This window comes from Pocillopora damicornis, chromosome 6 (assembly GCF_964200805.1).
Source record: "Pocillopora damicornis chromosome 6, jaPocDami1.2, whole genome shotgun sequence".
NCBI classification, from domain to species: Eukaryota; Metazoa; Cnidaria; class Anthozoa; order Scleractinia; family Pocilloporidae; genus Pocillopora; species Pocillopora damicornis.
In genome coordinates, this window is record NC_142675.1 from 21,128,729 (window position 1) to 21,141,000 (window position 12,272).

Sequence of the window (12,272 nt, forward strand, 5' to 3'; positions counted from 1 at the left end):
CTAATAATGATTAATAACAATTATTATTCGTGACAACGATTAGTAATAATAAAGTAATAGAACACACTGTATATCAGTTTACCGGCTTAATAACTCACCTGGTATTTTGGAGGAGGAAGAGAAGTTTGTAAATCATGAGCCGTAAGTAGCAATCTATAATCTGCTTAGCAAGTTCTCACTCGAGCGTTTGAGGGTAGAAGGGAGAGGGGATGGATAAATGGAAAAGAGCTTTTTTCAGTAACCCACCTCCCCTTCCTCATTGTAAGTGAGTTTTCTAACGTAATACATGGATTGAAAGACTTTACTGCACTAAAATATTTCCCATAGCTTTGATGTTTCTGTCACCATTATCTGGGGAAAGAGCTGCTACGTTTCCGCACGTATTGGAACGTCCTCTAGTACCAAACCCAATTCTGGAGTTACAAGAGAGACAATCGTTTTGCTGGTTAGCTACATAGCCAATTCTTGCAATACCTACAGCATTAAAGCCCTCCTTGTTACAGTTCAGTTGCAAAGAGCCCTGCGCACCAATCAACTTCTTCCACTCGTTACGACCCAGGGAAGTAGCGCGGTATGTCCCATTAGCGATCAAAGAGTGCAGAGAGTTGGCTTGCTTGTTAAAGACAATAAAGCTGAGCTGTCCACTTATCTTCATACCGAGACAGATCTTGGAGAAAGGTGTATTCCAATAGGTCGGTAACTTGGTCTCTTGTGAGTCAAACCCAGTCCCCCCGCCGGGGATGTTGTATTGGTTTTTATCACTCCAGTAGTGAGAGTTATAGTGAAACGTTGCCTAAAAAGAATTAAGAGGATTTAATTTATCCTTAAACATAAATAACACGATGCATAACCAAAGGCAGGACCATCATGAAATCAATGATACAGTTAGTGTAAAAACCATCAATCTATACTCTATTTGCAGGCGGGTTAATTAGCAATTTGTTGCGTTTTTAGATATTAGGGTATTGTAGCACTTATGTTAGAAGAAGTTCCGCAAACAGGGGCCGCGAGAAGTATATAAACAAGTTGCTAAGAGATTCTGTCTTTTTGCCTCAAAACCACGCAATTCGTATATAACGGCACCTACTATCAACAAGTTTTTGGTACAGCTATGGGTTCGCCCGTCTCTGCTGCCACTGCCAACATGGTAATGGAAGACGTGGAGCAAAAGGCCTTAGCCACTTCACCGGTTAAACCCTTTTTCTGGAAACGACATGTCGATTATGTTATTTCTACGGTATCCGGAAATGAAGCATTTCCTATCAGTAGAATTCCTACCCTGAATTCAGTAGAGTCGTCGATCTAATTCACCCTTGAGCGTGAAAAGGGTAGACATTTGCCCTTTCTTGATTTATATGTGTCCAGAGGGGTTCAGGGTAATTTAGAGACAAGTGTCTACCGTAAACCTACCCACACCGACAAATACCTCGCTTTCGATTCTCACTACCCTATTCGCCATAAAAAGTCTGCAGCCAAAACTCTTACTCAGGAGGGCTCACTGTTTAGGAAATATGTTTCTAATGTCCTAAATGGCTATACATAAAACCTTTCTCCGTAACTGCCAAAAACAAGTTACAATTAGTAACTCCCCTGATGAAAGGGAATCAGTGACTGGTTTTGCTGTTATTCCTTACATGAAGGGTGTTACGGAACCTATCAAGAGAATTTTGAATGGCCACAACGTTAAAGTTGCTCGAAAACCTTTTCAGACTTTGGGGCATATTTTTGCCAAACCTAAGGATCCTGTCACGAAAGAACGACGAACCGACGCCATTTATTCTATTCCTTGCAATGACTTTGACAACGAATACATCGGACAGACCAAACGTTAGTTTGGTACACGTTTGAAAGAGAAGCGGTTTTCTTTTGCAAAAAGGAAAATTCAGCTTTATCGGAGCACACATGCCTAACCAACCATACAATTGGGTGGGATAATTCTAAAATTATCACCACTAATCGGCGTTATCACCAGCGCCTTTGTTTGGAGGCTTGGCATATTAACTCCGCCCACGCTCCTTTAAATCGTGACGATGGCCACCTGCTTCCTGACGCCTATTTACACCTCGTCAGAAAGAAGGCAGTTAATTTGTGATCATACAGAAGGACCTCTTGTTGCAGCGTTTAGATCACTCCTGATGAAGGCACTAGGCAGGAGTGTCGAAACGTTGGGTCTATGAATTGTAACTTCTTCATTAAATCTGTAAACCAGAGTAGCATCAAACCATGTCTGATTGTTCACCTGGTTGCCGTGTGAACTTTAATATAGATTATATCGTAGTTTTGATGCTTCTGAAAACTTCTTGCTGTGCTTCATCACCCGCAAGAAAACCCCGCCAAGAATATTCCGCCGTATGAGGCTTACCTGGCTGCCGTTAATCTTCATTACAGGCGTCCATCCTCCATCTCCGCATCCAAAATCTCCCATCTGACAGAGAACTGTGATTGGCTTAGAGTCAATGTATAATGTAACCAGTTGACTGGCGTTTGACCTGTTTGATACGAAAAGAAATCCATTCGTGATCATATTTGTTTGCGGCGAAAAATCTTCCCTCGACGTCTAAACAATTCGATAATTTTGTCTCTTTTTTTATGCTCGAAAAGATAATCATTTAGTATCACTTACTTGAAAATGTTGTAAGCTTCTTTGCAGAACCCAATAACTAAATGTAAAGAAAAAAATAAATAACAGTGAGATGTATAAGATATTTAGGCTCTTCCACAGACCAGTAGGAGACACACTGAAAACTAGAGTCGCTGTACATTCTTGTATCAAGCTATTAGCAAAATCTTTGAGCAATAGGAGATGATAAATATTACATAGGTACCAGTTATAATTTACTGCTAAGGGAGAGGAGGGTCAGAAGATTTTGGTTGTGTCATGATAAAATTAACCAGATCGCCCCCCCCCTCCCTCTCAGCAAAGGCTCTGCAATATTCTTACGACTACCACTCATTGGCAGTTTTAAAATTGGAAGTCAATTTCTACAGCCCCCCCCCCCCCTTTAAACTCTGTCGGCGACAACTGTTTCCCCCTCCTTTCCCCCTGAAAATCATGTGATCCTCTAAAGTCCTCCCCCCTCCTCCGTGGTGAATGATAATTGATCCCCACGGACAAGTGAAAATAAAAATTAACATTTAGTTCCCCACCTCAGACCTTTTGATTTCGCAGTCAGATGCTCAATCAACTTGAGCATCGAGAAATTCAACATCTTTTTACTTTGAGTTAATTATTTTTTAGTTATATATTTTCGCTAGCTATTTTAGAGAGTTTTCGAGCTGCAAGGTTAAGCAGAAAAATTTGTATCAGTCACTTGAGAATTATAGTATTTAATGTTGTTGGATGTATATCAGTCACAAAACCATGCCAAACTATTCACCTTTTTCACAATATTCTCCTATGAAGCCTTCTGTACAGCGGCATCTAAATGAACCACCTCTACAGTCTGTGACGCAGGTAGCCTCGTGTTGACAAGGTGACGAAGAGCAAGGTGACTGTAGAGAGACAAAATAGGAAAGTGGTTCATGTATTTCGAAACGCAGTTGTAAATCTATAAATATGCGATAAAGAGGGGGTACATGAATCCGCCAATCCGCACTAATCCGTCGATCCGGTCAGGATTTATTTTTAGTATAAATTTTTCATGGTAAACACCTCATATAATAGCATCTATGTTTTTTTTTTATTTTCATCTACTGTATTAAGATTTTAGTTAAGTTTTTCTGACTTTACTGGTATTTTAGAAAGTGGCTTTATGAGATTAAAAATATACTGCTAAGCCGATGGGATCTATGGGTATGGAAAGCTTTTCTAACTGTTTCGAACGTTCGCAGAATCAAAGTGCTCTGTGAGCAAACTCGTGAATTGACACATGATTTTTTAGATTATGTTTAATGTTATCTGGTTTAGGGAATTTTGTGGTTGATTGTCATATCTAGAGTACGAGCAGTAGTTCAGTGTTCGCTAATGTAGCAAAGAAACAAAGTAACGTTGGGATAAGAAGGCATTACCATTGAAATGATCATGCTATTACATTTGACAAGGTGGATGATGTCATGTGTTTTAAACGTCTATCATTTTTGTTTCTGGTTTAAGAGAAAAGGTTGGAAGTAAATGTGGGTGAAAAGTGAGATTTACTGTCTTTCGTTGTAAATATTAGAAAATCAAGGCAATACTGTCTTAATGAAAACATTAACGATTCCCTCTTTATCAAAAGAGACAAACGGGAACGAGTTTTGAGTGATATAACTAAGCTAAGCCTGCCACCGTCATTTTGGATCTCCGCCTGGGTAGATTTAAGTCACGTGCTAGGCAACGTATAATCAATAACAAGATAGAATTTCATTTCAGGCCTATTTACCAATTTTGTGGTGTGTAACTTTCGCATTTTAGTACGTTGTATGAATGTTGAATCTTCAAATTGTCTTGAAACTTAAAAGAAAATTGTTCTTTTAAAATTCACTGAAAATCGGTAGCTAAAACTGTTTGTTTAGGTGTTATTTGATTTTCGTGTTAACTTGTTATTTCGTCAGTCGCCGGCATCTTTTGTTGCTTCACACAGGAAAAACACACGCGACGAAACGTAATGATCAATTTTGTCCTCAATCTCACGCTATAACAGAAAAAGCTTTTGAACATCTGTAAACTCCGAGCGCTTCGCAGTAAGTGATATTTTCAATGAATCTTCGGATTGTTTTCAAGTTCAAGGATTGTAAATTACAATTTTATGAAAAATGAAGGTTGTTCTGTTATTTCAGTGTGAATCCTTGCATGCCTGCCAGTCGCTGGCGCCGCTTGTTGAAACTAAAACGTAAAAAAAAAAACTCTTTAAAGATTATAATTGGCTTCTTTTTCACCCCACCACTATTCTTAGCAACAAAGGTCGCCATTTCGTCTTTTTATTGCTCGCCAAAAACTATTAAATGCACTCAAAAGCCTAAAATCTAAAAAAAGTTTACAGGAATCGACCAATCGAGCGAGCGAGCGACTGCCATTCCCCACATCGTACCTATAACTTGCTCTTGCGCATGTGCGCAATTCACGAGTTAAAAATGAAGTCTGTCGGTAAAACATTTTAAAACACAAATCGACTAAAGGCTGACCAAACACTGACGATTTAAACAACGATTCCATTCTTTAAATAAACAGAATCTGGTATCTTGACTCAAATTTTCAACCGAGTCACATGTATTTTCTTAGTCTGACGACGTGCCTGGGAAACAAAGGTGGTAAGTAAGTAAGATAGTAAGCGGCACGAGAAAGTGTTTGCATGCTTTACAACATGCCATGGAAATACGGTTGTCACCACAATGAATACGACAACAGACCGACACCATTTGCAGTGGCTTTAACCTGACTGCCTTCGCTCTAAGATCTTCACAAAGCTGTCAAACTTTTAGCACGTTTATTTGTCAAAATCAAGAGTGTTCCCTACCTCAATTGCAAAATGATGCGAACTTTTATTCCCTTTATACTCTGTGGAGTTTCTAAACTTATCAGATGACAACAATTCGCACCAAAGTTTTCCATGGGCTCCTTTGAAGGCGGCCAGGTTCACAGAAAAACAGAACGGATCGCTGAGACATTCTAACGTGCAGTCAAACACATCAGACACTGCCACTGTTCCAACAAGTGGCACACTCAAGTGATAAAACTCGTGTTTAATGAATGTACGTCTCAGGAAGGTTCTTGTGGAGGAGACGCGGTTGCCCTCGCGATACACGGGGGTTGATTCTGTAACAGGAAAGAAGAACAGTTCAGTAATAAAAGGACATGATGGCATCACTCACAGGAGAGAGCGGCGAGGAAGGGACTGGCTGGTTGGAAGAGAGGATAAAGTTGCCTATAGAACACTACTCCCTGTTATGAGTAATTGTTGTTAATGAATACTGACGGTGGTATCGCAGCTAGGAAGGGACTGGCTAGTTAGAAGAGAGGATAAAGATGCCTATAGAGCACCACCCCCTGTTATGAGTAATTGTTGTTAATATAATCTTCCAGAAATTTCCAGACGGCTGAGTCAAGCTGACTTGCATACCGTAGAGCTTTCCGGAAAATTTTATCAAGTCACGTATTTATTAGGTAATACTTCTAAAATATATAGTTCTTAAATAAGCTTTTAGAATTTTCCAGAACACTTTGTGAATATATATAGACTCACTTATGTAATAGTAGTAGCGGTAAGTGTTATCGTCGGAGCGACGACTGTTTTTTAAAAGCTATACCGAGAGAGAGTTACTGCGGAAGATTGCCCGTTCTAGGGGACTTTGGAGACAGCACTGAGATTGTAACAGTGGTGAGCTGGGATATGAACTGTGGTGGTTTATTAACGATAAGTATTGTATCACTGTTAGGAGTCGCTCCTCGCTAAGAAAATTTCTCGCCGTTTAATATAGTAGTTGAGTTTATGGAATTGAAGCGTTTTTCTGTCAGTAAGATTATACCGTAACATGCACCCCCCTTCCCCATATCGTTCAAAAGAATTGATGTTTATCATAACTATGGGACCCCCCCCCCCCTCCACTTCTCTTCCGGCTCTTCCAATAATTCCGGGGTGACCCCTGCCTCTTTGTGACTAAAACGAAATTTGTATTCCTGCTGTATTAGGATGTTGTGGAGTACAGCAAATAGGTCACTGAGAATGGTGGAAAGCAATAGATATGAAAAAAAATTCAGGGATATTTTGAAGTATCGATAGCTAATTTTTAAGCTGATCCATGCGTTTTTCTCTCAATTTGTTTTCGGGACAGCGCTCAGTTCTATGCCAGAATTGTTGTCATGGTTATCAGCTGATTAACCATTTACAAGTTGTGTTGGACACTGTTTCGCTGTCCTTTTTTCCACAACACAATCATTGACAGACTCTTTGCTTATTCTTAAACCCACACAAATGAAAATGTTGGCTTACTTGATTCAAAATTACAGTCAAACCTGATGCGGCTCCGTAATTTGTTTCCGAATTTGTTTCCCCGTGATTTTCAACTCAGTTAAGCGGTCACCTGTATGAAGCGGTCGCAATCACCTTTGAGTGAGTCTGAACGGCCTCTTTGTATTATCTTCCACCTGTATTGAGCGGTCACTAAATGCGGAACTACTTGAATAAAACGAAGAATTATCCTTCAAGAAAAATTTGATCCATATTTTCGTTTCGAAATCAACGTCAGTAGTACTTTTGAGCGAGGTTTTGTACAAAAAGTTGTCAATTATGGCATAAAGTGGCGCTTTTTTATCGTTGCCTAAATTAACCGTAATCTTTAGAACCTTTTTAAGCGGTCAGCCCTGCATTCCCCGTGGGTGACCACTTAATACAAGTTTAACTTTAGTTCATCATGAAAACAAACATGCGAGTTATTTTAAGCGTTTTACACGATATTTAGCCCTCTATTTACGGAAAGATATGTAACGTTTGATTAGAGGCCTAAAAATGCTATTAGATCATACGAAACCAAGGTAAACAGTCTTTAATAAAGAATTCTAACTTCTCCATGAATTTTTTTGTAGTTGGAGGCAAATTTTGTCAGCTCCCTCGTGCTTATTTGGCAGCCATCGATTCCAAATACCTGAAAGGTTGGAAAATCTTGCGACACTGTTACTATGGTACCTGTTTTAATTTCATAATTCATAAATTTTGCCAATTGGAAGCAAAACAGTGATTATTTTCAATAACTTTTAGCTGTCTTAACATCTTGGGCTCCTTGACTTTCGCCAAATTTAATTAACAATTTCCCTCCTCTGTTGTCCTCAAACTTTGTTTGGTGCTCAGCCTTGGAGGCCCTCGGTCAAGTTGGGTAAAATCAGGCGATATTTCGCAAGATAAAGAAGGATAACATGTGAAAAATTCAGCTCGGTGAAAAAAAAACCGTTTTGTAGAACACTTAAAATGATCATATAGCAGCCATTTCAAAAAGCCAGTTCGATTTTAATTTATTCAATATTTGTTTAGGGAGCTCATAAACATTTTTTTCATAGAAATTTGTATTGTCCTACCTTCTCAGTTATCAACATCTGCCGTGTCATTTATTATAGATATACGTGCATTCTGAGAGACTTAAATGCATTTATTCATTGAGGCAACATTTTAGAATAGCATTTTGCAAATATAGTCACAAACCTTCAAATTGTAAACATTTCTAGCTTTTCGGTGTTGTTATTATCATTAGTTCTCTTCCTCAAGATTAATTATCTAACTATAACATATTGTTTTCGAACTTTCCTTCGGAAAAAGGAAGAAAATCCGTCAATGATCTGATAGGCATAAGATACGAATGTTTCTACGAACCAAATTTTGGAAGTCTTTGATAAACTATTTTGAGTAAAAGCTTGGCAAGGTCGAAAGCCTCCGCAATTTTATCCAGGTCTAAAGAAATGTTACTACTGTCTGGCAACATTTAGAATTTAACTTGAAGTTGAATAAAGGCTTTTTTAACCAATGACTTAGCTTAGTATTGAAAAACATTTTTTAATGTGGAGTGATGGAGCGTTATTTGCATTTAACCAAGTTGAAGGGCTGGACGTTACAGGGCAACAGATCGACTTCAACTGTGTTAGTTGCACGAATTAAATTTTACAACAGCAGGTATATATGAAAGGAAGTTAATTAAACATTGAGATTATGCCGTTCAATAGCTTCCTAAGATATCAGGTATAAAGAAAACTGTTGAAACAAGTTTCTAAAGAGCATTCAACTCCCATCACCACAAGTGAAGAGAAAATATAACCAAAAAAAACGAAGACTGATGGAACTCAGGGAACATCGGACTTATATCCAGATTCTGGGTTGAATTAATATAAATGAATAAATATTGCCAACATTAATGTTCTAACACTAAAAACAATAAGAGATACAATGCAAACGCATCTAACAAACCTTTTGAAAAGGTTGGATCTGGAATTAGAGCAGAAAGTTCAAATAGGATGGGATAAAAAAGACCAGAAAACATGTTGCCGGAGAGGAGATCTCGTCGCTGATCCGGAGATATTTTGCCTTATCTCTTATGCGACTTGTAATCAACTGAAATATTGACTACAACCAATATAATTTGAGCGATTCAGCTGCCCCCAATTTGCTGACGTACAAACCAGCCTTTCCTTTGTTTTTGCAACAAAAACATGTCTCAGTGCTATGGCTGAGTTTTATAAGGGCGGAGGGGAAAACGAGTCAAAAATGGGGTTTAAACTCGTTTTAGTTATAAAATGATCCCATGACTCAATTTCCGTTTTACTCTTCCCTTAGTTCCAAAAAGGAAACATTTTCTAAATAGTATCTGATGAACTGATCGCGCAATGAGCATTTATTTACATCTAAGCTTGCCAGTAACATCCAGTCGTTTGGGTTTGTTTCTAAGGGCAGCCTAAATCGTCCAGATAAAATTCTATGTTTTAAAATTAGGAGAAACTCACAATATCCAGTTTGTAATTGCAGGCCTCACGAGAAATGCTCAACTAAGGCTGAGTGCTTTGAAATAATGTTGTAGAATCACCGAAATCACAAGGCCTGAAAACATTTCTATGTCACTAGTATTGCAATCGCAGAAAACGTTGTATTAAACGAACGCCGCCGTATCAACTCGCTTACTTGTGGGATCTGTATACCAACTCTGCGCACCGTCTGTCGAACACTTCTCCGCTGTGACATTTTAGCGTTAAAACAAACAAAATCATTTATTCCCTATCTTCCTCTTCCTTTCGTCGCTTATTTTCCTGGAAAATTGATAATACTGCGAGTTAGATCTTTTTGGTGGCCATTAGGAGTGCGAGGGAAGGGTTAATAATAATGATAAAGGAAGTGTAACCTGATAAGTTTTCCCATTGACAAGTTTGCGACGGCAGTGTTAATGAAAGATAATTTCGAGTATATCAAGGCCAAAGTTGCTATTTAAGGAAAAACTTGCCAACGAAAAAGCAATTGACAGTACAGATGACTTGGCAAGAAGGAAAATCAGAGGGTTGTCGTGAAATTCTGCGCTATGACAAAAAAAAAAAACAGAAATGCCACATGTGGGTTATGAACAATTATTAGGTTTTGGAAAACTATACATATCATTAAAGACTTATAACAAAAAAAACTTTTAAAGAGAGCCTTTTGGTATAAATTTTTAATAAGTTGTGAAAATGGGTTCCTATTTACGTGTTAACTCAATAATTTACATAGAGGACTTCGAAATAAACGTACCACCGTATGATTAATTCTCAATAAAGTTTGGTTTTTAGCTACACTTCAGAGCACAAATTTTTTCTTAACGAGGAAATGTTTAAGCGTTGATGGCATTATTCATTGGTCGTGTGTCCAGATAATTAAAAAAATTTTGTTCCTCTTCCCAAGTATAAACGAATAATAACGGGGAAAAGCAATATTCAGATACGATTATCAAACAAGTATCAAGTGCAGATAAAAAACTTTGAGAAAACGCTGTTTCTGACATCAGAGCAGAGAATTGAAATAAAACGGAATAGAAAAAAATAAAAAAAACATGTTAAAAGAAATCGAATCTTCTCGTCAGCAAAGGAAAGAATCTTAGCTTTGTTTCAAATGCGATCAGAGACGAGCTACAGTCAAGAACTAATTTTCCTGTAATCCTTTCCATGGCCCAGATTTCAACCAATAGAATTTTAAAAATGATTGCAACTGCTTCGAGTTTTCTGACGTGCAAACCAATGCGGTCATTGTTCACTCAAACATGTCAATAGAAACAATTTTATCTTGTATTCCTACCACTGAGAAAGTGAGGGAAGAGGTGGGCGCTTATTCAAAGGGGGGGGGGGACGCTTTTTCGACATTATGAAAGAGGGAGCAGGCACTTATTCGGGGAAGGGCACTTATTAGAGCGTGGTCGCTCAGTCGAGGATATACGGTATTCATTATTTGTAACCTTTATTCCGAGCAGACATCATCTTATTTAAAGTATCTGATGAACTTTTGTATTTGGCACTGTGAACATTCAATTCTAAGATTACTCCACTATATTGTAATTCTTCTAATTGCAAAAATTTTTACATAATTATGAATCTGAATTAAAAACCTTGATTCTAGTTGTATTGTCTTACTGTGGCGTTTCTAATATGGTGTCTCGGCGCCCCTCTTTTTAATTTATTTTTATTCGAATAATCTTTTGCCTAATGACTGTAAATATATGAAAAATCATATTTGTTCACTGCGGTGAAGAAACGAATATAAACGATCCTCGCAGCTATGAACACTACTGCACTAGTAGTTGAAATAAGACCTGAAAAAAATTCAGGCCCGTACGGGATTTGAACCCATGACCTCTGCGACACTGGTGCAGCGCTCTACGAACTGAGCTAATGAGCTAACTGGGAGCTGGTCCTTATGTTGGATCCAAATAAACCATCCAAGTGGTGAATAATGACTTACTTGTTTTTCATTCATTTTATACCTATTGTTATCAAATTATCATATGCACTTTTTCTAGCTGTTGTGGAGAAACTGCAGTATAATAAGGTTCTTGTGTCGGACGTATTTTTTTGTACAGACCAGGCCCCGGTTGTTCGATGATCGGATAACGCTATCCACTGGATAAATCTCTATCCGGTGGATAACGCTATACGGTTTGCTATTACTTATCCGCTGGATAGCGATTTATCAGTTTGATAACGTTATCCACCCTTTATACAACTGGGCCCCAGTGTTAGGTATAGTAAAAGTCTTTACAAGTGATTACGTACTTGCATTAAGGGCTAGTTCGCAAATCTTAATGATTAATAATTATTAATAATAGTCATTATTAGTAATAATAATTAAACAATAGACCACACTTTCTACCGGCGTAATAACTCACGTGGGATGTTGAAGGAGGAAGAGAAGTTTGTAAATCACGAACCAAAGGTGAATGACTTACAAACTTTTCAAATGGGTTTACAGGTTTTTGACCAATCAGGGCGCTCGTAGTACAGTCGAACCTGTATCTAGCCCATGGTAAATGGCAGGTGACACTTGATATAGGTTTCACAGATTAGGAATGTTACAAAAACGATAAACAACCCCTCTTTATGCTGTTATTGACCACTTGATGTACAGAACCTCGCTCGAAAATATTACTTTAATTTTGGGAGAGAAACGTGGATCAAAAATTACTTGAAGGATCTTAGTTTTATTTAAGTGGTCGTGTTTTCAGTGACCGTTCGGTATAGGAGTAGAACGATAAAAACAGGCTATTGAGACTTGATACATAGGTTGACTGCGACCACTTAGTAGAGGTAACCGCTTAACAGAGATGAACATTGCGGTGACTTTGGGACTTTGACAACTGACCGCTCA

At 38.2% G+C, this 12,272-nt stretch overlaps 1 protein-coding gene across 1 annotated transcript; it reads right to left on the reverse strand.

Moving 5' to 3' along the window:
• Positions 1–301: 301 nt before the first annotated feature.
• LOC149044379 (uncharacterized) lies at positions 302–5,780 on the reverse strand. The gene is made up of 5 exons (XM_089210859.1): positions 5,433–5,780; positions 3,378–3,492; positions 2,624–2,660; positions 2,363–2,489; positions 302–793 (listed from the first exon to the last, which is right to left on the reverse strand). Exons 1-5 carry the CDS (start codon positions 5,778–5,780, stop codon positions 302–304), a joined length of 1,119 nt encoding a protein of 372 aa, XP_089066985.1.
• Between the last annotated feature and the right edge of the window lie 6,492 nt (positions 5,781–12,272).